Here is a 26,544-nt window from a genome sequence, read left to right on the forward strand (position 1 = left end):
TGGCCAACAGGAGAGGTGTCGTGTTCCACCAGGACAACGCTAGGCCACACACATCTACAGTGACTCGCCAGAAACTTCGGGAGCTTGGTTGGGAAGTTTTAATGCATCCGCAATACAGTCCGGACTTGGCACCAAGCGATTATCATCTTTTTCTTGCATTGCAAAATTTCTTTAATGATGAAAAATTGGAATCTAGGGAGGATTGTGAAAATCGACTACTAGAGTTTTTTGCAAATAGAGACCAGGACTATGAGAGAGGCATTTTGAAGTTACCTTTAAAATGGCAACAAATCATACAACAAAACGGTGCATATTTGACCCAAATCGGACAATCCGAAGCATGTTAAATAAAGTCCTGAAGTTCATATAAAAATAATGGATTTATTTTTCCCCAAACTAATATATATATACATCATATACACATCTACATCATATTCCATCTACTGGAAATAGTGATGCCAATATTATTAACTGTTTATTTATTTACACAAGAAACTCGGCTAAAATAAATTAACAGCCGAATTCAATTGACTTTTAGAAGAAAATCTTATTTTTTCTATTTATTTATTTATTCTACTTATACAAGAAACTCAACTAAAACAAATTGACAGTCGAGTTCAATTGACTCTTAAACCTTAAAATAATTAATATTAAAACTTAGTATAAGTGTAATAAAACAAATAAGAAGGAAAAAAAAGAAAAAAGCAGGTAGACAACTAGCATACAGCCACAACCGCAACCGGACAGGACCAAATTGCAAATGAACCCCTAAGCCATCGCAAACATGCATAAGCTTGGCAACCGATAATAGTTAACAACAATTAATTTTCGACTCATAATGACTTTTTAAGGTTAAGAGCTAGTTTAAGTAAGACATAGGTAAATTATGCGTATTAAGCAATGTTGCTTTAATGGACTTTAAAGAGTCCGATAATGAGAATAAGTGATAGACATCATTTAGGTTTTTGCAAACAACTCTGAACCGAATTCATCCAAGGTGATGAAGTTAAATAAAACCCCGAAGGATCTATTGCGCGAATAAGAACTTATCCATCTCACTGAATAGAAAGAGAAGCTAGAAGCTTGGAGTTTCAAGATAAGTAAGTTATGGTTGACCAAATTAAACGCTTTGCTTAAATCAGTGCACATTACATCTGTGCGAGAACCACTTGAAAAAGCCTTGAAAACATGACAAGTAAACTTTAACAAATTGGTGACCGTAGATCGCCCTTTCCGAAAGTCATGCTGGTGTGGAGAAATATACGAATTAATGGCAAAGGCCAAATGCTGAGTCACAATTCGCTCAAACAGCTCAAAACTAATACAAAGTATATAAAGGGAAGTAAAGAGAAATAATAATAACTCATGTATAAATAAATAAGAAAACAAGAAAAAACATATACACATCTAGCACAGCGGCACACCCGCAACCGATATACATCTATGTTGCGAGTGAACTCCTAAAACATTACAAACATGCAAAAGCTTGGCAACTCATAAGAGTAACCAACATCAGTTAAATTTGGAATCACAGTGAGGTATTAAGGTTGCAAGTTGGTTTAAATACGACATAGGCAAAGTCGCGCATTAATCGAAATCGTTTTGATAGACTTTAAATACAATATTGAGATTAAGTTATAGACAACATTTAGGTTTCTTCACACAACTCTGAACGGGTTAAAGAACTCATAATTATATTTACATTGACTCAGTTTAATGAAAAAAAAGTGACGAGGGAAGCGGTTAGCGACATTAAACCGTATCTTATCAAGTAATGTGGACGAATCGATAATATCAACAATTAATTGAATTAGGAAGGAAACACTAAGAATAAGTCTACGTTTCTCAAGGGATGGTAAAGCTAACAGATGCCATCTATTTTTACAAGGAGGCAGAGAGGCAAAGAAGTCCCAACCGAAATTGCTAAGATAATATGCGCAACCTAAGCACATACAAGTCCCTCAATCCGTTTTATGAAAGCCAGTGGTCGTCGGCTACCTTACCAGCCCAAATCTTTAGTTGATCTGTCGCCGGTTGCTGCGGGAGAGTTGAGGCGTACTCCTCTTGTTGGTACGTTCAACCGAGCATGAGTGCTAAAATCGACGGCAAGTGGTAACATCAGGCACGTGATCGTGATATCTTATTGGTTTCGTACTTCTCCATATTATACATATTTACATATTGAATAAGGGGGAAAAATCATTTATTTATTTATTGGTACCGGCATCGACTAAGTGTACAGTGTTTTTTAACGTTCTAGTTTTGGCGAAAACACCAAAGAATCAGATTATTTCGATTTAGAAAAAGGAAAGTTTGCGGATGAAGATTAAGTAGAACCATAGCAAAGTTTTATATAAGCTTTATCTTAGTTTATCTTAGGATTAGTTATATCAGAAAAGCAGGTTGCATAAAGAAACTTATAGTAGCAACTGTCGACAAGAGTCTATAAAGAAGCTCTATAGTACGACTACACTATTATAACTGCAGAGATGTTGTGCAAAAGTTGACAGAAGTAGATGCTTCACAAGAAATTTTCTCCCTTTTTTCCACAGGTGCCATAACGCTGAATATTCTACTATGAATTTTCTTGCACGCGACAAAATTAATGCAATTTTGAGAGTTCCGTGATTATCGTCCGTATACAGTGAATAACTTCACAATTTTGAAAACTAGTATTTTGTGTAGAGGAGCATTAAAATTATCGAATTTAACCATTGTGTACATTGGTACTTCGTATTTCTTTATTATTTTTGCCAAGAGATTTCGCTGATCAAATTACATGCAAGCGCTTATAAGGGTAGATACAGAGGTACATAAAGTACCGCTTGGGAACTTTGGCAAATTTTCATTGACTTGCTTCCAACACAGATCTGTGCGATCTTTTTTTCTCTTCTTCCTGTTTATTTACACATGGATTTTTTTCTTTTTATATTCGTGTTATATAAAAGCTAATTTCTAATATTAGTGTAAGAGGTATTCTTAAAAGTCCACTTTACTCGTTTTCTCAAATGTGACTGAATTTCATGTGGAAATGAATTAATAAATATTTCAAATGGTTGGTTTCTTGTTTTGCTTCACTGACGATTCATTTTACATTTTCTTCTTAGTGTTTATTTCCAATTATGTCACTATTCCCAAACACCAATGATATTACGAATAATGTGTTGCCACCGCAATAGACATATTTGAGCCTGAGGTCACTTCGTGAAACACTTTGTAGTATGTTCAAAAACGGCCAGTATGTTTATACCTTTAGGAAAATGCTCAAAAGGGTATATGAGGATCAAAATTCGTATGCCAAGTTACCTAAGTCTGTTCAAGCACTCGCCCCTAACTAAATAGCAACCAGGCTGAGCGCCGTTTGCAAAGTGCCTAATTCACAAAAACACAGATTGGTTAATAGATACTTTTAACCAGAACATCAATTATTTGAATTTCAATAACCTATAGTTGGCTTAGATTATTGGCCTTTTACATATGGTGTTTGACTTTTTTGCTTATTGTAAGTGGAGAATAAAATTATTTTGTTAAACGTGCAGAGAAAAGCATAAAATACATAAAATACATTATTAAGGAAGCCTGTAAGTAGAAGTAGCCCATTATATTATATATATATATATATATATATATATATATATATATATATATACATAATATACCTGCAGACTCAAAATCGATCTATTCGTCTTTTATTTTTCTAACACTTCTTATACAAATGTATTCTCAAGTTTTTTCGTATTGTTGTAATATCACTTCATTCTCTTTTATATAATTTTGCTTTTATTTACGTTTGTATGATCTTGTTGTTGATTGTACCATATTGGTTGTTTACAAGCAAACAAGTGTCAAGTTGCTCTTTATATTTTCGGAATTCCATCTCTGTTCAACATACCAAAAAAAATAAAAAATATATATATTTTTTTTTGGGAATAAATATCGAAAGATGAGAGCTATACACAATCAAAATTAAATTCCTTTTACGTTAGGTCATCATGATACATAATCATTATCCATTTAGTAATTTTTATTGAAACGGTTCCTGCCGATTTCTGCCAAATTCAATAAATATATGATTTAAACTATCCAGGCAATGTGTTATATTTGACATAATGTAGTATCGGTATATGAAGAGAATATGTGTCTCTTTTCTCTTCATCGGATATTATACAAGTTGTTTTGGCTTTGTGTTCAATTTAAACCAAATTTTCAATTTCAAATTTGACTTCTGGAACATATGAACGCTTAAAAATATTATTAAAAAAAAGGTTACTTCGAACTTAGCTATGTTTGTCACATAAATTTTAGAGAATATTGGTATAAAAACTGAAGAAGTAAAATGGAATACTTATGCAAGAACACGTTCAACGCAATTTTTTTTAGTTAAAAGTTTTGAACAGGCTTACTATGTTTTAGAAAGGAAGTATTGTAGGACATTAAATATAAATTTCATTTTAGTTTTTATGTAAAACAAGTAAGAAAATTATAACTGGCTATGGCCAAATCTTTTGTGTACCATTTTTATCTTCAAACAAATAGAAGAAACATGGAAAATTTTTTCTATTTGCTTACAGCATTCATAGAAAATGCCAAGGTTTATTGTGGCAGTTTATAAGTAATTCCCAAAAAATCCACATACCCTGCACCGATATATTCATTTTATTAAAACGAAAGAAGTTTCAGAGACCTTACAAACTACATGTACTCTTGACCTGTATCAAATTTTAAGCCCACCTTAGTATGTCCTTCTCATGTGTGATGTCTACGGTGAATATTCTGGTAGCCGAAAAAAATGCAGCTACCGACTTCAAATGTAAAAAAATCATTGAAAGTTCTTGCTTGCAATTTGATATGGAAATGAACCAAATCTGCCGAAGGACCGTAAACTTACATACACTGCATCCATTCAACAAATATAATATACTCCAGAATTGGATTTAAGCTGAGAAAATATTTTGTATTTTAAAGTTATTTACTGACCACTTTTATTTAATGTAAAATAATCAACAAATCAAGAAAAAAAATTTATGTGTTTTCTTATATATTTTTTCATTTAAGTTCCCACATATTTATCACCGATAGAGACACACTGTTCAAATATCGATTACTTTCCTGAAATAGACGATGAAAAGATATCTAATGAAGATGCCACCACGCGAGTACATTTAGCTAGATCATGTGTTGCAATGTTTATTCTTAGGTGAGTAAATAAACATTTGGCTAGAAAAATACATTCTTCCTTGTTGTACCTGATATGCTATGGTTTATACATATATATTAAACAATTAAACTTATGTGTACATAAGAGTTATTCCAATTATATTTTCTTATTACTATCTTACATGAATTACTTTATTTACTCCTTAATTGGGTAATAATTCTATGGAACTCCAGCTAAAAATTCGATATGTACTATTAATTTAAGTACATAAAATATCTTTTTTTATTATTATTGCACATTACTGTTGCAATACGGATAATAAAAGCTAACTCACCTAAGTAGTCTTTGAAGATAAGACACTTCGTTTATGTCTATATTTGGATTTATGTTTAGAATCAGACACAGTGATAAAGTGCAAAGAGAGAAAAAATATGCGAAAAGCTTAATTACAGGACTACTACGATAAAAAGCGGGCTATCAACTGTATTGACTCGCGCAAAAAAAGAATGTGTAGTACTTATTAAAACTAAATAAATAAAAACAAAACAGAGCTAATAAGAAATGAAGTATAACATTTGGAATGTTAATAACAGTCAATAATATTTCCAAAAATAAAAGTAATGATATCATCAAAAGCAGCACCAACATTCAACTCTATAAAAATAGAAACAAAAGTAATACTAAAGCATCGCGAGAAACGTGAAACTCTTTTGATAGTTTAAAATTGCTGGGGCTAAGTTATGTAAAGCCAGCATCAATTAATAATCGAAGCCAAGACAAACAGACAGCTGTAAAAGCACCATCTTATTCTAATTTATTCAAGTAAAATTAATTAGGTGGATAAAATGTATGGATTATTAAGTCCTAAAAACAGTGAGAACAGAAAATTAAATACAAAATTTTAACCAGAACAGCTTTTAGGGAAAGCTTGCAGGAATAGATCGCAAATGAGAACATTCGTCTCAAAGAAGAAAAACCATCGACCAAGAAAAAACATCGAATTAATTTAATTTCGAAAGGCGGAAAACGATAAGACGTCATTTTAAAAATCGGGTAGAGCGAGTCAAAAGCTTCTTAAAGTTGACGTAAGTGGCAATTACACGAGTGGGTTGCATAGTCTCAAATTTGCGTTTGACATGCCGGCATAAGCGCGCTAATTGGTGAGAGGTTAATACCTCTGCTGACTTTTAAAACTAAATTGTTTATTTGGAGTAATTTTTTTGAATACTTTTTCAATAATTTCTTTTTAATTAGCTTTCCAAAAATCTTGTTTAGACCTCAGAAAACTAACAGGTCAATTGGGTCATTCACGCCTAATGGTGGTTTGCTTAGCTTAAAAATACCAATATCTTCAGCTGATTTCCATACCTCGATGAGGATTATCTCTTAAAACTGTATTTGTGCGACGAATTCATCGAAATCTGGAGTTTTTAATGCACTAAACGTCGTCGTCAGTCCATTCGCGTTGCCGCGGAATTAACCATATGCTCTACAACAAAATAAGTACAGTGAGTCTCATTAATATTGGGTTTTTCCCCTCGACATAAAGTAAGCCATTGTTAAACCTAGTCCATTATTCAAACATATAATTTTTTGTACTATTTTCTACTACTAGGGAATACATATTAAAGTATAAAAAAAAAAAACAGACATGAACCCTATCAAGAACATGTGAGATGAATTAGACCGCCTTGTGCGAATACACTCAATCCCTTCCGTCCAAGACCTTGAAAAACAGACGATAAAAGGCATGATGTTATTAAACAAAAACGATACACCACCAAATATTAATTTTTAGTAATATGCTGTTTTTTATCTTCGAATCCGTTCTTATGTGAAAAAAACCCAATATTAATGGAGCTATGATTTTTGAGTTGTTGAAGGTATTTAATACGTATTCCCTAGAAGTACAAAATAGTAAAAAAAAATTTTATATTTAGACAATGGCCTAGGTTTAACCAGCGTTTACTTTTTGTCGAACGAAAAATCCCAATGTTAATGGGACTCACAAGAGGTTATGATTTGTTAAAAATTTTTCTGCGACAGCATATGTTTTGTTGAAAGATAAAGTATACCACCACGATACTTATGTGGCGGAATGACATTGCGTTTTTTAGACTGTACTGTTCCGTATATAATCTCTATGCATTTCTTTTCCTTGCGGTTATATAAGTTTAAGTCTAACTGCGAACTTTTTTTTCTTTCCGAGTACTTTGTAGGCACTTTAATGAAAATGATCATTTTTTCCTCTTCTGTTGTTATTCAGAAAACTAACAACCGCAAATTCGCTGAGATGTATAAAAAAGGCTCAGTGTGAACACAGGGTTCTTCGTTTGAGCCTTAGTAACGTTAGGGTTAGACTTGATATATGATACTATTAGTTATTTGTTTTAATGTTTGTTTGATTAAACTTCTTTTTAAGTTTGCATGTTATACGTCCGGCACGTTATTTTTTCTTTAAAGTTGTATTAAAATATGCACATTACTCGTCCGCCACGCAGGATAAAACAGAACAGCGAGGAGTAAATTCCGTTGTGTAAAATAGTACGTGATAACTGTCATAAGAAGGAATTGATGAGTGTGGGAGTAAAAACGTGTAAAAAGAGTAGGTTTATAATTTGACTGTCAACGCTTATATATCTTGATGACATGATTTAAAATAAGAAAAGATTGCGCTCTTAAATTGTGAGACCGCAAAATGTCAAATATGTTGTGATCACAATGACTATGTGTACTCATTTTGCGAAGTGTGGAATGGGGAATAGAAGTGGTAACATTTGGACAAACAAATAGGATGTGATCAAGACTCCACATGCACATAAAGGCCATTTCACTATGTTAATTTTGAATAGATGATCATTATATATCGTGTAATTAAACAACAGCCTGTTAATAAGACAAATAATGTCACGCCTGAGCCCGGAATCGATAAACAAAATATGATTTGTGGAAATAAGGAGAGTAAGTGACGACCATAAGGTAAATTACACCATCGCTATTGCCAAGAAAAAACTAAGTGTTCCTTGCCGATTGCCCCTAAATTTGCAGAAATCAGTGCACAATCATTATATTGTGATGGTCTCTAAGATGCAATTTTATCTACGGTGTTGTTGCAAAGAATGCACACACGACTACACACCCAGAGAAAATGAAAAACGAAATGTATCAGATATGAGGTTATAAAGTAAAAATCTGATATTTAATATGCAGGCATGAGTTTTACCTGAGGGAACTGATTGTAAAGCGGATAAGATAGATTTACTGTCTGGCACTGTAAAGAAATTCTTCTCAGGTTGAGTATTTGCTAAGTGGATGGCTTCTAGCCTACAACGTCGGCCTTAGATCCATCAGTAAAGATGGAGGAAAAATGTTTCCATATGGTATTGACCAAGTTCGAGTAGCGGAGGTGTACCTCTGCCGAAGTAACTGTAAACTTTTGAACCGTTAGGAATTAATTACTGGTTGAAAATATTGAGAACTAAACGGAATTTTGACTAAGCTATGTAGATTAGTTCTTAGAATGCTGAAATTATTACTTTTGTCAGCTAAAATTTTAAAAAAGGAAGGAGAGGAATTGAGTTATATAAAGTCGTAAGAGAAAGGTAAGGCCGGATGATTTCTAGATGAAAAATTTGCGAGTAAACGAAATCTTTCTTGCAGACGCATAATATTTGCAATTTGTTCTCAGCCAAGTGTGTGTGTGAATTTCATGCGATCAACAGCCAAACGAAGGCATTTCCGTTGGATTCTGCGTAGTTCCAGAAGGTCATTATTTGAAATGTTTAATAAGACCGAACAAGTATATTGTAATTTTGGCCTGACTATTCCGTGTTACATTTTAATCATACAAAAAGGGTCGGAGCTCCATGAAATCCCAAAAATAAATTTTAGTACCATAATGAGTTGAAAACATGGTTTGGTAATTTTGTCAATGTGAGCAGCACGAGAATATTTTGAGTGTAGAACAAAGCCTAAAACATCGAACGTTTTATCAAACGAAATAGAAGAAACATGTATGAGAAGAAGAGCAACTGTAGGATTTACCTTTTTTTTGAAACGACCTTTCATTTGATCTTATTAACTGAAACTGTAAGTTGGAGTGGCGCAAGACGACAAGAAATAGTATTGAGGGCAGATTGCAAATTGCGCCTACACTAATCTGGATATGTATGGATTGTCAATTAACATGTTCTTATAGAGGAGGAGGTTATATAATAAATTACAGAATTTGGTAGGGAGATTCAAAAAGAGAACAATAGAAAGTAAAATGTTAATATTGACAGAATCAAACGTTCAAGTTAGCAGGCAATAAGAATGTGGTTCTTAGCAAACGCTGTATTTATTGGTGACCACAAAGCGACAATGTTTTCTTTTGCAGATCTGAAAGGTCTGAACTTAATTGGAAATTGCTGAGGGTGCATTTAGGTTCGAGATACCAATCTAAACGTGAGTATAACACTTTCTCGAAAACTATTTTAAGGATGGGAACTAAGACAATACACCCGTAGGAATTAGGATTAATTGGCGAGCTATTCTTTTTTGTTAATGCGAAGGTTTGGAAGTCGTACGAGGAAGAGGGTATATAGCCGGCAATTAGAATATTGTTAAATTCTTTTAGTAGGATTGATCTGCTTTCATTATTGAAAATTTTGAGGTGGTTGTTGCCATCTAAGCCCGGAGATGAGTCATTTGACAGATTATTATTTATCGTGTTCAGGGGGAGATATGTCACTGAAAAAAAATTAACATTCCTCATCAAGTAATACAGAGGGGATTATAGGAGCAGAAGGTTCAGCAAGCTTGTCACAGAACTCGTTAAAGAGCTGTGTGGGTATGGAAGAACGAGAGGAAGTGATACCTCCAAAAATTCTCACAGTACGCAAAAGATCTGAAATTTTACATATTGCTATCGAGATTTTTATAAACTTGTTTCCAGTCTTTATGTTTTTCCAGCCTAAGAGCAGAAGTATGCTCCTTTCTAACATCGACCAAAAATTTGAAATTTAGTCTACAAGGAGATCTTTTGTATTTATTAACAGCGAGTCTAAGTTTGGTAACGACTCGATTGCATGCAGCCTTCCACCAAGAGAGAGAGAGAGAGAGAGAGAGAGAGGAAGAGAGAGAGTTTCGGCTCAGAGCATTGGTGAAAGACCTTGAGAATCTATCAAAAAAGCAACTCGAAGAGGGATTGGTTTAGATGGTATTTGAAATGTTACGGATAGTATTGTTAAATAACGAAGAGTTTAATATACTTTGGAACATGGGTACGTGAGTGGCAACGGATAGTAGCATGCAAATGAAAACTAATTTCGATTCGACAGTGAGAACGTTTTTATAGAAGGACAAGTTTTCGAATTAGCTGAATGTTCACCCTTATAATTGATATATTTGTTAGCTTGAGGCCAATTTGAAGTACATTTATGGCTTATGCCACAACAAGGGCAACTTTCAACGCTAGCACACTCTACCCGTGTCGCCGAAACGCCAACATTTCCGGCAACGTAAAATTAGTTCGATGGCGAGTTTGATTGGGAACATAATCCTTTCCAAACAGATGTGAGAAGGTAAAACTTTTCCGGAAAAAGTTATCCGAATTGTGTCCCAAGGCACAAGCGAGTTAGAGTTTTCATCAAATTTATGGAAGTGCAAGACTTCCGGAACTTCGCAGAAGTTAGAGAGGGATCCGAATTTAAGAAGGATTTTAGGATAGGCAGTTGAGTAAATTTCAAGTTCAGTGAAATCACAGGGGATGGCAGCAACCCTACGGATTTCACAGAGTTTGGACGGAATATAAACGATACAATTATTGTTAACTGAAGCATTGGCGATAATAGAATTTGCCGTAGTCGGATCGGAGGTGATCAATTTAATTTTTTTGTTAGAAACGAAAAAAATCTCCAAATCATAATACAAATTTCAGCCAAACTCGATTATTGGTAAAGAATTGTTTCTGGATTGAAAAACAAATAATACCTACTTCTGGTATGGACATAAGCCCTGGCCCTGAGGATTTTAATGTCCCCACTTTCGAGAGAGATAGTGCGGTCTAGGGGCCAAACCATATTTTGCAGATGGAGTTTTGTAGACATAGAGAGGGAAAACAGTCAAGTTGAAGTCGGAGTGTGTAGTGATGTACTTTGAGGGAATTCCCACATTGCAGTGTTTCACTCTTTCAGAGTTCTTCAGTTGTTTTTTTTTTTTTGTTGAATATATTACACTTTTTCTTTCAGCTACGTTTCATAAACAGTCACTTGTTTTGTTTTTGTTTTGTTTAAAATGATTTCGTATTGAAGTTTAAGTTTCAACTATCAATGCGTTATTGTGTCGCGTTTGCGAACTTTCACAGGGTTTTTTTTATAACAATTCAGCGTAATATGTAAAATAATCGTCAATCAGCAAATAAGAATACTTTTTCCTGGTCGGAATTTTCTTTTTTCCATATTTCAAATATATTTTGATTTTCTGTTGACAGTTTCAAATAATTCTCTTGATTCTATTTGTATTCTATGTCTCTTACAATTGTTATTGAACCTGCTAAATTTGTCATATGACTTCAGTCGTTGATTTAAATATTTAATTAATGAAACGGATGTTTTCGATAAAGGACGATTATTTCCTCTACATTTCTGATAAACGTGAAGTTAAATATGGGTTCCTTCTTCTTCTTCTATTTAGTAAATCAACAACCGAAAATTTGCTGTGATGTCCCAATTTGAACTCATACATCTGTGTCTGAGCCTTAATAAAGTTAGGGTTAGTTTTGGTATATAAGTGTTATTATTTATTTATTTTATTCTTTATGTTTCGTTATTAAACCATAATTAAGGTCTTGTTTTTTTTGCGTGCTAAACGTCCGCCGCGTTCTTTTTTCAGTTTTTATTAATTTTGCGTACTACTCGTTCGCCACGGAGGATAAAACAGTGTGCGGGAACTTTCATAGTGTAAATACATGAGTATAAACTATATATATAATATAGAAGAACTGATAAGCGCGATAGTAGAAGTTGTGAGAAAGGGAGTAGGTTCATAAAAAAAGAATTTATTGCAGAGTAAGCTGCTGAGTGGAGGGATTTTAAAACATCAAAAATAATGCGATACGTAGCACGTACAAACTATTTACGAAGTATGGAATGGTGAATAGAAGTGGCATTTTTCGGACAGACAAATAGTATATAATCACAAGATCATATCTTTGTTTGAGCCTTAGTAAAGTTAGTGTTAGATTTGATATATAATTTATTTATTTCAGTATTTATTTGATTAAACTCTTTTTAACCTTGCGTGTTACATGTCTGCGACGTTATTTTTTTTTAAATTTTTATTAAAATATGCATATTACTCGTCCGCCACGTAGGATACAACAGAACAGCCAGTAGTAAATTTCTTTCTGAGTGTGGGAGTACAAAATTGTAAAAGAGAGTAAGTTACCAATTTGACTGTAAACGCTTACATATTTTGATGACATGACTTAAAACTAGAAAAAAAAGCTGTTAGAGTACATATACTCAATTTGCGAAGTGTGGAATGACGAATAGTAGTGTTGATATTTAGACAGACAGATATGATATGATTAAGACTACGTGGACATAAAGGGCTATTCGCTCTGCTAATTTTGAATAGATGATCATTAAATCTCGTGTGATTAAACATCAGCCTGTTAATAAGGCAAATAATGTTACGTCTGTTACGTGGCGGTGTTGGTTGATATTGTTGACACAATGGGGCGTTATTCCTATTTTTGGGACTTTGACTTTGCCGACTTTTTAAAAAGCTTTTTGGGAATTAACATGTCATATGGTTTTGCATGTATACCTGCAAATACAACGAAAAAAAGGCAAAAAAAGAAATGATCATCTTTTCTTTTAAATGTTAAAATTATTTATATAATTTATGCTTACATTATGCTAACGTACAATTTTTAAGCTTATGTTACAGATCGCAATTTTTTTGGTTCATACCATTAGTTTGTAAGAAATGAAAAACAAGAAATAAAAATAATTTGTTTTAAAGTTGAAATATATTCACTAAATTTTTTTTATTAGAGAGTGGTAAATGTTAGTTTGCAAATTATGGTTCAATTAATACTCAAAATTATGTATTACAAAGTTGTTTACTTTTATATTAACTTAGTGTTATTTTTTTCAACTTTCTGTTTACGTTGTTTTTGGTTCTAGAATCAAAGGTTTTTGGTCAGACTTTCTATAAAACAAAATGGCAACATTACTGCCCATTGTGCTTACCATTGGGGGGTTTTCATCTTAAAAACAATAATGACGCCTGATTGTGTTTGGCCCCTTATTTATCTTCCTTGTCGTTTTCGCTACAATAGGACGATGTTTAAGTTATATTTTTAAGTGGTAGCTTAAACTAATCTTGTTTGTGAATTTTTTTTTTTTTTTGCATTATTTTCGTTTGCTTGTTTTTCTGTTATATTTATTAATTTTTATGCCAACTTGCAACAATTTTCATAAAATATTAGAAGTTGCCCCTACTTTTCATATGAAATATCGTCTAAAGTGTAGTGGTCAACAAAATGATAAGAACATTTCTATGGTATTTCTGCTTTAATTTATTATCTTAAAACTTAATCGTTCGCGCAAAGCGCAAATTTTGTTTCGCAAACAAAGATGCGCAGTATGTATGTTTTAAGAAAACAAGAAGACAAGATTAAAATGGTTTTGAATTGTTAGATCAAACAGTGACTGTATTTTCTTTATTATCTACCTGTCTATCTATAATAACATACAAGAAATAAAATGACTATGTTGACTAAATATTAAATGTGAGAAACTGCTTATGCTAATAAAATGACAAGGATGCTTATGCTAATCTTATAATGAATGCCTAGAATAGAAAAATAATGCATAATGGTAAACAGCGAATTATGATGGAGCAATAATACTACAAAAAAAATCTGAAAACATTTTTAAAGACAAGGAAACATCTCGTTTCAAACCGAAACTTAACTTTACTATACTCGTTTTTTGTTAGATTTTAAATAGTACTACTTACAGTTAATCATAGGGTTTATTCGTGTATATTGCACTTTATGAGGACATTAAGTGCTACACGAAAGTGTGCTTGACGATGTTGATGGTACAAGGTAAAATTAAACAAATATAATATAGGTCAAAGAAAATTTTACCGAATATAAAGAAGATAAAACCGAAATCTATTTTTTGAAAAAAAATTTTTAGTGAATTGATATTTAGTTTGACTGAAATTAAAATAGAACGGGGAAAAAAATGGTTGCGCAGGAGAGAGACAGATTGAGAAAGGGATGAAAGGAAAAAAAAAAATTAAGAAAATTACGTGAAATGAAAGAACGCATAGAAAGAAATATGGGCACCGAAAAGAAGTGTTTGCTGCAGAAAACATAAAAAAGTATCGACTGCTATTTCCAATAATCCCAAAGCGAAGTGACAGCAGATGGGCGAGATTCTGAAGTTATTGAGAAGGATAAATTATACATTTTGCATGAAAATTTGGCTGGCGTTAGCCCCTTGTATATAGCCCATATTTTTGTCTTTGCTAAAAGGTGGGCCCTTGATTCGCGGTTCTGCTAAGGCAGTGATTGAACGTTACAAAATGATTAGAAAAAACTAAACAAAAATAGAAATACAAGCACAGGAAATTATACAGAAACGTTATAAGCACATGTATATTATTGGTGAAAAGTTACAATACCCAAAGTGTGTATAAAAAATTTTGAAGAAACCTGCCATGTGCAGATTTCTGAAAGACTAGCACTGAGAGAGTAGAAATACTGAGTATCAAAATTAAACAACGCCTCTCAGCCCTACATAGTTTTGAAAATACTTTCTAACGGTTCAAATAAGCTGGACGTTTCTTGTACACTATTGCTATTTGCAAAAAGGTTAGAATTTAATGTTTTTTCCAAAGCAATGACGTTTCAATATTTTTATATATATTAGTTTCGTTACAACCTTTTGTGCTTTTTGGACGGGAATATCAGGATGTTGGAAAAGATCATCTGGTGCAGTTACAGCTACCTCAATTTTACTGTTGGCAACCTGTTTGCTCACTGCTGGGGCCATGGGGCTTTGGCATACTGTTGAATTCTTCGAAAAGGAAAAAATTGTAGGCGAAGATTATTTTCAGCAATGGAATACAGTAAGAAAATAGTCCTCAATTGCCGCGGAGTTGACTAACGTTTTTCGTTCATTATTAATAGATTTTAAAGGATAACACAAAAATTACGTATGATTGGTCCTATGTTGTGGCTTGGATTGGTGTCGGCACCTCTTTATTGTCCGCTGTACTGCTGTCCGGTGCTGCTGTGTGTTTGAAAAATGAACGGGAAAAAGAGGAGCAACTGAATTTGCAATATCTGATGCCAGGTAAAGATTACATATTTTACTTATTTAAAAGTTATTTGAATTAATTATCCACAAGTAGACATGTAGAGCTAAGCGAGGCAAAGCAAAAAAATTTTTTCTTAATTCACTGCCATTGTTTTCTTAACAGGTAAGATCACTAAAAGAAAGTTTTTCTGACAATTTGTTTTGGGGTGGAAGGGAAGATAATGCATTGTTAATATTTGTTAGTAAATGTTGAAAACGGCAACACGACAGCCGTTCTCTTCAGGCATCGGTGATCGAAAGAACTCTGCAGGTCTGATAAAAAAAAGATGGAAAAAATCATTTAACCTACGTCCCTGGAGCTAGAATGTTATGTAGAATTTTTTGAAAGTATTTATTTTTGTGGGATTGGCGACTGTTTGAATCCAAAAGTTTCGGTAAGAAAATGACATTCGTTAACTAATAGAAAACTCTTAAATAAACTTATCCAAAATCTCCTACTTCTCTTTATATGGTAATTTTAGACATGTAAAAATTTCGAGTTAAAAGAATGAAAATTGCAAGAGTTCTTCCTTGAGCCGTTCTGAGAAATCGTTTTTCGAGAACGACTTTATGCTCGAAAATGATCCCCTTACTGCAAAATTCAAAAACAAAATCGTATGCTTTACATTTAACGTGTTACAAACGTGGTAAAAACTAGCCAAAGACTCAAAAGTTTACAAAATGTTCCTACTTCTCAACAGTCATTTCATTCAAGCTACACTGACGTATTTTTGTTTAAAAACGCTTTTAAGTTAAAACTTAATACTTTCCAAAGACATACGATTAGAAAAGTAAAACATTAATTTTTTTTTGGGAAAAACCCCGAAAGTTAAAGGAACACATTTTTTTCATAGAATGAATTGTTTTCCACATATTTTAGAAAATCGATAGATATTTCGATCGATATTTAGAAAATCGATCGAGCATCGAGAAAGGAATTTCGTTTTTCTAAAATATCTACAAATGTAAATTCCACGGTGCATGTTGTTGAACTCGAAGTATCACTTTACATTTATACGTCTCTCAAAACAATGATATATAAAAAAAAAAATTGCGGAAAGGAACCTGCCAATACAAATTCTTCAAACATGAACGAGCAAATCATTATAGTCGGGCAAGACTGACAGTTGAACATCCTATCCCAGATCGCAACTATTCATTCATTTTCGTGCTACTACACCATTTCATTTTCATATAAAGGAGTAATTTTCATGAAAGCCTTTTCTTTGGAGCTCCTCCAAAACATGAACTGTCGTGATTCAAATTTATCATATTTAATTTTCTCTTTAGAGATTATTTTCTACTTAAAAAACGAAAAATTCGATGTCGCTGCCGTATAGATAGTTTTGATGTAAGCATTTACATAAGATGGTGCTTAAAAGACCTCAAATTTGATACATTTATTTACACTTGATAAGTTTTAAATCAAATTACTGTCGTGGACCAACTTTTATCACAAAACCAAACTTATTAATTTAAAATGCAACGATACTTTTGCTTAGCGATTTTGACGAGAACTTTTAAAAATTACAATTTTCTTTTCACGTATTGACTTCTTCAGAGTAAAGCGTTCTAAGTAGAACGGTTGTAAAAATGGTTCGATTCAATCTATTTTCAGTACAGTTTGTCCTTGGGCGTTACCGTATTAAAAAAATTAGATACCTTCACAATTACGACCTATACCGTTGAACATGAGAATAAAGAGATTGACATTAGACGGTCAAGTGAATAGACAGTTAAAGTCGATCCAGAGAGCGGTTCTGAATCGATCGATGTAATAAAAGGTCAGTCTACCTCAAGTCCTTCTGGCTGTTACGTACATTTCTGTACGAAGTCAATATTGCCTGTATAGGCTATACCACAATTGCGTGTCAATCAATTTATGGGTAGAAGGCCTGGACGTAAACTTAAAAATTTAAAAAAGCCTCTCAATTATTCTCTGTGAGAAGCGTTTAAGAAAATGAAGCGAGGAAAGCTACCGAGAAAGAATAAAAGGTACCGCTAAATATATAAAATGTTGGTTATTCAAGCAGAGGCTACATCAACAAATGCTTACAATAAAAAAATGTTATATATTTTAAAGGGAATGGCTTCTTTTAGCACTATAACTATTGAATCGAGCTGAAGGATTCGGACTCCAAGTACCAAAAAATTTCTTTAGCAGCAAGCAATCTTTCAAAAATTTTCAATGAATGTATTTAAGTGGGAAGACCTTTAACTCCCTATAATCAATTTTTTTCACGTCGAGATACCAATGAAATATACTTATTTCTATAAAAGTAACTCAAGTTGACTCACTTTTGCATTACAATTAGCATAGTCGCAAAAATTAACATAGGGAGCTCGAACTTGTTGCTACTAAATTCTCCAATGAATTGACAGATTATTGGGAGTGATTAAAGTGACTAAAATTAACTCACTTTGATTGAAATAGGTATATACAAACCGTTGGTGGTTGAACTTTTATGTTGGTACAAGTCTTAAAAGATTTCTAAACTATAACAACCAACGCAACAACCATGCGAAGGACGCAAAGAATCCGATTTAAAAGTGCTCTGAACAAGTGCCAAACCCCTTTCGCATAGCGAAACACCGTTAGGGCTTCAGTGTGGCTTATAAAAAAAATGAAATAAAATCATGATTGAAATTTAATGTTGACAGATAGGCACTCATCAGACAGAAGACGGAAAGTAAGCTATAAGTCAAGAATCATATAAAAAAAAAACATGAAATCAAAATTTAGTGTCTTAAAAACTAATAAATTATATAACTAAATTTTCCTAAAAATATGCCTTTTTTTAAATGAACTAAAAGGTAAAAAATAAATTTGATCTCAGCCGCTTTTCTGTGACTAAATATAAGACCTTGGGGCTTTTTACATTTGAATGTGTAAGAAATTAATTGTTTTAACGACCAAAGTTTTTATGTGTAGTCACATAAAAGTGGCTAGGATAAAATTTATTTTGCACTTTATATTTCACTTAAATTAGAGCACATTTAAAAAAATCTTTTTATATATTATAATTTATTTTACACTTCTTAGTCCATTGAAATTAGCGTTCTACTCTCCAAGCTGAAAATAATCCGCCACGTCGTAATCGTATATTGTAGCTTAGAATTAAAACCATTAGTTTATGTCATTCTGTTCTCCGAGAGCTTGGAAAATCTGGCCATGTCAGTTGATACGCCCGACAACTGTATATCTTGAAGATAGATAGTTCGGGATTTGGCCAACCTTGACGGTATGGTAATAGGCTAAAGGCAAGAGTGGCGTATTTTACTTTATGTAATACAAAGCGCAAAGTTATACTAAAAGCTTTGTAATCTAAATATTTGGTTCCACGGGGGTCAGGAGCCTGCTCACAGGTTGGAGAACTAGGAAGGTACGCCGGAAAGTATATCGTCCCTGTGAGCCCTGACTGCTTGGGTACGGCCCTTCGGGGAGTATCGTGGTGGCTGTGGTTTTCACATTTCCATAGCCATTGGAAAAATTCGAGGTGATGATAGGCCTTACCACCTACCAGAGTGGTGGTGCATTTGGCCATACCCAGTGCGCTGTCGGAGAACCTCGGGGTAAGAAAGGCCCCCTTATTAGGGGATTGTCTTTCCCCCCGGGGGGTGATCATTCGACTTAAATGAGTGCCTATGGTTGTAGGCAACCCGTCTGATTAAGGCATCACGCCAGGTGCGGACGTTAAACCCCAAGAGACATCTGTTCTCCGAGCTCTTTCATATAATAGCCAAACTTTAAGGATTGTTAAGAAAACTATAATCCGCTACTTTGTCGCCACCGCCTTCTCACTATGCAGAGAATTTTGAGGTATCGCAATGCATTGCATTGTTCGGAACTGCCCAAAATACCGACCAACAGCTTTCCACTCTATTTTCCTTGTGGTGGCCGCCATTTTGGATGTAGTTAAATTATAGTAACACCACTTAGAAATATTCTTTGGTTTATTGGATTATTTTAGATTCTTTATTCTTTAACTTCCGTTTAAAATACTTGCTTATATTATGATGTATCTAATGTATGGTCAGTATCTTATATAAGAAATAACTTAATGCTAACTTAAGCAATATAACTAAATTAGGTTATCGCTTAGAATAATAACGTAAGCATATAATATTTTATTAATAGCTTATTACTAGAATTACACTATCTTAACTAGGTTAGGTGTAAAATGTAAACTTAGCAATAACTTGTAAATTACGGTAGAGTGCGACAAATCGATAATACTACAAAATATCTTTCTTCCACATTGCACTGCCATCGTAATCGAAGCTGAGTGTAAAATTTCAGCAAAATCACACGCTTGGAAATGCCACAATTAGATTGGAGGTTTTCCTATGAAAAAACCCATTAAATAAGGGCTTCGAAAAACATACAATTATATTCGACCTAGGGCAGAGAAATAAAAATTGCAAAATAGTTTATCTATTCAGTATTTTTCTACTCAAATTTTAAAAGCTATTAGTAAAGATTTTGATCCAATTTGATGTCGATAATGGTTCTGAGTTTTTCTTTGACACGGTTTTTAAGGAATTGCGCCTATTATCAAACTTGGGCATTGGGTACTAATTGAGAATATGTAAGTATAATTCCAGCTTTATTTCTTAGTGTATTCGACTACGAATCCCAATTTAAAGAGGAAATCAAACAAGACAGAAGTTTAATTTGTTTTAAGCTGAATTTTTTACGTATGCACAATTAATAATACGAGGTTGAACAAAGAAGAAACTTATATTCGGCGGGTGTCGCACTCACATGTCCACCAATATTAAACTCTTTAGTGCCCTATGCTTTCATTTGTGTTTATAAGAAAGTGAATGGAATAAAATGTATCACCCATCTTATCTTCCATAGTTTAGTCAATAAAAGGCATTGTTAAGAAAAAATTGATCCACTACGTCGTTTTGTCCACCATACTTATTTTAAAATTAACGCATTTTTAGGCAGATAGTGCATCTTCATTTAAGCAATGTACAAAATAATTTTAAACGTTCTATCTTGTTTACTTTATGGTTAATAGGCAACAACATAAGGAAATAATAAAGAGTTGCGTTCAGTGTACGCTTTAGTGTCGGCTTGTACTCTGACAAACTTGGCCCATTTTCATTATCAGCCTACATACTGATACCTCCAATTTTTGTCCCAATTTGAAGTCGATATCTTCCTTTTTGCGATCAAAAAAGTGTCAGCAACACACACCACATAGACGAGCGGACGTAGCTTAATCGATTTAGAATTTCGCGCTGATCGAGAATATATGTACTTTTCCTTCCTTTTGAGAGTTGCAAACATTATGACAATATGAGTATATCACCATCCACCGGTGTGTGCATAAACATAGGTGCGATGTGATTATTTTCAACTTATTTTTCACTTTTTCTAATTCAAATTAACATTTTCTTCACCCAATTACAATTAAATTAGAAATTAACTTTTTCATGTTTTAAAATTTTTCAGAAATATATTCAAGGACCGAAAGTTGTAGACGAAAATTCGAACAATTGTCGGTGTTATAGCTTCTTTATTGTGGACATGTGTGTGGACACCTCTAGGTTGTTTTTTGATCTCATACTTTTAATCGATCACGAAACATTTGTGCCAAATGCCGTCTTTCCATTTTCATTTTTGCAAATTTGAGGATTCATAAAATTTACCTGCCAAATTAATAGATTTTTGAGACATAGGCATAAAACATTTAGAAATAACAAAATGAGCGTGTTACAGAAAATAAGAGTAGACATATAGGTTTGCTGTGTTATATTATCAAAACCAATATATAACATCTGAAGGTATCTATTTACTCATGCAGAATTTTTAAGCTTAAAATCAAATCCCTCAAATCGACAGATAAAGCAAATTTAGTGTAAATTTGCTTGGATTTTATTTTCATTCGTGCTAATATTTTCATTGTGTAGCTTGTGAGTTCAAAATACGGCTTCTTTTGTGATAAAAGCGCGGATTGAGCGTTACAATATGCAGGTATGAAATAACTGGATCAGTTAAATTTCCATTTTTCTGATAAAATAATCAGTTTTTCATGGCCTTAGCAGTTTTGTAGTTCGCATTCTTTCACATTGGTGACTCTACAATCAGAAATAGAGATTTGAAAGTGCTTAAATTGCAAAAGCTATGAAATGCGGATAGAAAGCTTTACTTTTTGAATATTACTAATAGCGACACTTTGCAAATTAGCAATTTATTGCTCCAATTTGCTCAGTTTCAAATCAGTACAGCGTCCTAATGAACATATATTTTTTTTAATCTTGGTTTTTGTACTATTCCTCTTATATCACCGATTTTTGTTGACCATGAGTACAGCGTAGCGACCAGCACTTGCTTCGTTTTAAACTTGCCGGTCTTAATTTCAAAGCTTAAACAACCTTTTTATTGTGTCGCCAGAATATTCTTAACAGCAATTAGAAGAATTCTTCTTTTCATGCTTACAATAGTTTGTATTTTATATTTGCTTTGCTGGATTTTGAACTTAAACTATCAGTTCAAATTTAAAGTAACCTATTTGTGGAATTATGTACACACCAATCCCAGCCACATTTCCTAGTAACAATGAGTTTTTGGTTTTCCGTGTGTAAACAAAGATCAAAATCGATATAATTTCTGTTTTTATTTTAAACATTTGTTCATCATATTTTTAGTTAAAATTGATTTCTTGTAGATGACCGTATCTGGATTTTTGTAAATTTTCGATTCTGGAACACCAATTTCTATCTCCTTTTTCATATAAAATTGCGCTTATTTCACCGTAAAACGGTAACCCAACGCAAGAGTGAGATGCCTGATCTTGATTGGCATTTCTGGAGATGGGTTTTTCATTGAAAATGGATTTTGCATTGACAACAATTATTATTCACTTCGCGTTTGGAAAAAAATTTGGCCCAATACATTTCTGCATGTGAAAGCCGCAATAACACAAACTGGTATTTTTTGTGGACCTAAACGTCTTTCATGAACAGTGTGTGGTTTTTTTTACTCCAAAAGTAATCATTTTATATATTTACAATGCTATTTGACGAGAAATTAGCTTCATTGTGAAGGATAAAGATGAGGCAACGCGTTCCGATTAGATTTATTACTTTTATAATAAATTTTAATAATTCCTTTACGCTGCGCAACTATTGGGAAAAGGCATTTTTTGGTTTGTGGCTTTCGTGACTGGTTTTACAACAAAACTGGTATCACAAAATTTGATTGTGACTGTTGTTGCGGAATACCACGTTGATGACGGTACTGAAAATGCTGTAATAAGAAAACACATGGTTATCTTTATGCATGGTGACTAATCACAACGCCAGAATACGGCCTTTAGGAGTATATTGGAAAAATTGTCACACGTATTTTAATTATATGTATGTGTAGTTTATACAAATCAGATCTGTTTTCGTCATGGTCGAAAATTTTCTAACTTAAAACCGGCAAGTTAGTTCAGCATAAGTATATCTAAATAGGTTTTGTTTTATGCGAAAATTGTTTTCATACATGGATGTTTCCGAGAAGACCTTTTTAAAAATCATTCTTATTCAACATTAAATTTTAATTTCTTGTCCTATTTTTAAACATAGTTTATTCTCAAAAGCAACCGCCGTATCCACCGTATGCAAATTATCCCCAACCGCAAATGTACTCTGGCCCTTATTATCATGGGTCGCAATATGGTCCCTACAACTATTGATGGCTGCTAACGGAACATCTAGTTTTAAAACAATAAAGATGGTGCCAAACGTGATTCCGCTACTCAGTCTGCAATGAGGCAATTTTCATCCAAAACATGCAATTGGCTCTCAACAGAATTGTTACATCTACGTGCATTAATACATCTACAATACGAAATTACAATTAATAACATTAATCACTGCAACTTATTATCTAATTATTTATTTATTTATTTTTATTTTTTATAAAATAAAATCCATTAGAATTATGTACGATGTATTATGTAGTACGTTTACTATGATGGTGTAATTAGGAAACTAATTTCGTCATCAAGCGTAGCATAAATTATAAAAATGTTTATGAGGACAGAAATAAATTTTGAGCAGTTCCTTCATTTAATAATATTATTCTTTTTTTGGGCATATATGATACGGTTGTGTTAAATTATTTATCTACTGTTTTGAAATAAAATTAGAAAGGAAAGCAAAGGAAGTAGTTAACCTCATTTTATTAAAGTCTTGATCATAGCCCTGCCACAACAAACCGGGTTACCGTCTTAAGAATCACTTTGTTATAAAAATGTATTAACTATAAAATTTGCAGCTATTATACAGGAAACATTTTAACTGCCAGCAACTCTTGCATATAGAGATTAATTTTATGTGTAACATATTTAGACACTAAACAATAATTTTGGTATATAAAGCACACAATTATGGAGTAATAAAAGTTTACTTTCCCAATAACCAACAACTTTCACGCGTATATCGTGTAGTTGTTTGCAAACAATCTGCTAGTAAACACAGTAAATCGTTTGGTAACGATACCTACCTATCCACTGTCATATGTATGCAACCTAATTGACAGTTATTCAAAACATGTGAGGTGCTCTCTCACGGCGAAGGCTCATTGCAACTGGGTTTGCCTAAAGGACTATTTGTAATTTGTAGGACCGAATTGGCAAAGGCATTCGTTGTACCCACCAGACGGGATGCTGATCTTCCTGTGTTGATGCTTCACTTAGTGAGGCAACAAATATGTACACAGATGCTTAAGGATTTCATATGAAAAAGGCAAAGTAATTGATTGTGCTTTGTTGATTTTGTATAAATGCCGCAAGAATGATTAGCATTTTAACACATATTGTAACATTTCTTACATTTGCAACCTTGCAGTGGTTCGTTAAATTGGATGACGATTTTTGGTGGCCGTAAAGAATGAAGCTGGTGGCGCTTTTTGGCTTTGGTTTAGCTATGGTTTCCATCGGCTGTGTTTCTTATAACAAAGAAGAAACTATTAAATTGAAAATAAGATTCTAATTTACAAAGGAAAGAAAAAATTTAGAATATATGAATATTTTAAATGTTTTTGATATAAAATAAAGCATTGTCCGAGTGGAGATGGCAGCTATATACAATTTTCGAAACATCACGATCCATTTCATTTTTTTTTTTTTGTATTTTTTATTCTTATATCGCAAGCTAATGAATTATTATTCCGAATGTTATTGTAATATAATTTTTCTTTTACTTTGAATATTAAAATCTTTCGTTGCTATTGTTATTAAAAAATCATGAGTATTCAATCTTTTGTATGTTATTAAAAATAGGATGAGTTGCTTATATTTCAATAGGAGAAGAGTAGGTTTGGAGGTCTATCAATAAAAAATCCGGGTTATCCGAATACAATTTTATGGGCTGAAGGAGACCGTACGTAAGTTTGGTTGCAGAGTAGTGCAGAGCATAACATCAGACCATATGATAAGGAAGTTTCGATTTCTTTGGTGTAACCGTCGGTACAGTGTGTGTTGGGTAGAAAGCGAAAGCCTTCCATGACTTTGAACTGGATGGCTTTAAAATGACACATACCTGTGTTCGTCACAAGCTCCGACCGTCTGACTTTGACTAAATAATAATAATATTAGATTATGTTTATACATATTTTAGAAAGAGATGAAATAATAACATGTTTAACTTAGCGTCGCAGATATGACAGTTCAGTTAATAACAGATGTTTTTGACTGAGATGCCCACAACCTATTGTCTGTATAGTGTCCTTAGAGTGCTAAAAGTTTATAATGTAAACCTTAAAGGATTTAGTTACTATTAACCAAAATGGTGTTTTTTTCTTTACATACAAAAAATATAAATATATAAAATTGTCAACATATATACTATGGGCAATGGTATAATACCGATATCTAACTGCAAAATATCCACCCGCTTGCCCAAGATAATAGTATATCAAAATTTAATTTTTTTTTCACGTCTGTTTGTATCTCTATCTGCTCAACTATGTACTATTTGTAGTAAAAAATGTGCGCAAAAATGAATGAATCGTCTTCAAATGTACGAAAAAGTTTGCAAGTAGCCTAAGCCGGTCAAAGGATATGCCTACAATGCCACAAGAACTGAGAACATCTTTGTTTTCTGCGTTTCTGGTTGATAAACTATAGTGGGTGGATACACCCGACATGAATTAGAACCTTTGTTCCATAAAAAAAAGAAATCAGTCACGTCCACTCAATAGAAATTTTTTCTTTTTTCAGCTTTTTCAGGATAGAGATGAGAGTTATAAAAGATTCGACCACAACCCAACATAATATTCTTATTAGTTTTTCCTTACTCATTGTATTTTTCTAGACAAAGTTTCCCTGGATTATTTCGTATTATTCACTCAGACAACTTTATATTTCAAATAAATGTTATGTGTGAAGCAAGATAAAACCTTACAAATGTAATCGTTTATGGTCTGTAGAGATTCATATTTCAATGGTTTCAATTTATATTTTAGTAACTCAAAAATAATTGATTTGGTTATGTTCATTAGACTTTTAATTCGCTTTGTTTTCTTAGTATTATATATATATGTTATACAAGTTGCTTGCATGTATTTTGATCGTTTTTTCACTTGAAAAAGGCATTTATTGAGCAGAATTGCTGCAATATATATTAATCAATATATTTTGCATTATTTTCTACGACTTTTTCTCATCTTTCTGGCAACATGGCGACACCATGGCGAAAGAACGATATTGGTTCGATCGACCCATTGTTGCACTGCTTCAGCATTTCGAGATCGTGTGCCAGCAAAGCCGTGCTGCGTCGATCTGAATAAGGAGAACTTGCCATTCATGCAAGCGGTCGCTGTTAACCGCTATTGTCGTTCTTTTTGGCAAAAATACATCGTTCAGTTTGCTCAATTGGCGTCGACAGACATCTGATGACCTTATGGCCATAAATATTCCGCATCGGTGTTAATGTGGATGGTTTTCTAGAGTATGAGATTTTATTTGGGATTATAGTAGTAGATCCACTTTTAACCGTAGTTCACAACACCCCATA

At 33.1% G+C, this 26,544-nt stretch overlaps 1 protein-coding gene across 3 annotated transcripts in view; it reads left to right on the forward strand.

Annotated features, from left to right (window-relative positions):
* Positions 1-23,599, forward strand: part of LOC119637527 — a 43,129-nt gene extending 19,530 nt beyond the window's left edge. Inside the window, exons 3-7 of one of the 3 annotated variants that reach the window (XR_005247271.1) lie at positions 5,056-5,197; positions 15,094-15,292; positions 15,354-15,519; positions 15,578-15,646; positions 15,727-16,231. Coding sequence is in view for 2 of the 3 variants with exons in the window: in XM_038033586.1 (XP_037889514.1) it covers positions 5,056-5,197; positions 15,094-15,292; positions 15,354-15,519; positions 23,110-23,219 (617 nt within the window). In the remaining variant the exon portion in view is untranslated. Of the gene's footprint in view, positions 1-5,055; positions 5,198-15,093; positions 15,293-15,353; positions 15,520-15,577; positions 16,232-23,109 lie in introns of those variants that run through there. The other 2 variants (XM_038033587.1, XM_038033586.1) reach the window with 2 other exon arrangements.
* The last annotated feature ends 2,945 nt before the right edge of the window (positions 23,600-26,544 follow it).

Source organism: Glossina fuscipes, unplaced genomic scaffold, assembly GCF_014805625.2.
Source record: "Glossina fuscipes isolate IAEA_lab_2018 unplaced genomic scaffold, Yale_Gfus_2 60, whole genome shotgun sequence".
NCBI classification, from domain to species: Eukaryota; Metazoa; Arthropoda; class Insecta; order Diptera; family Glossinidae; genus Glossina; species Glossina fuscipes.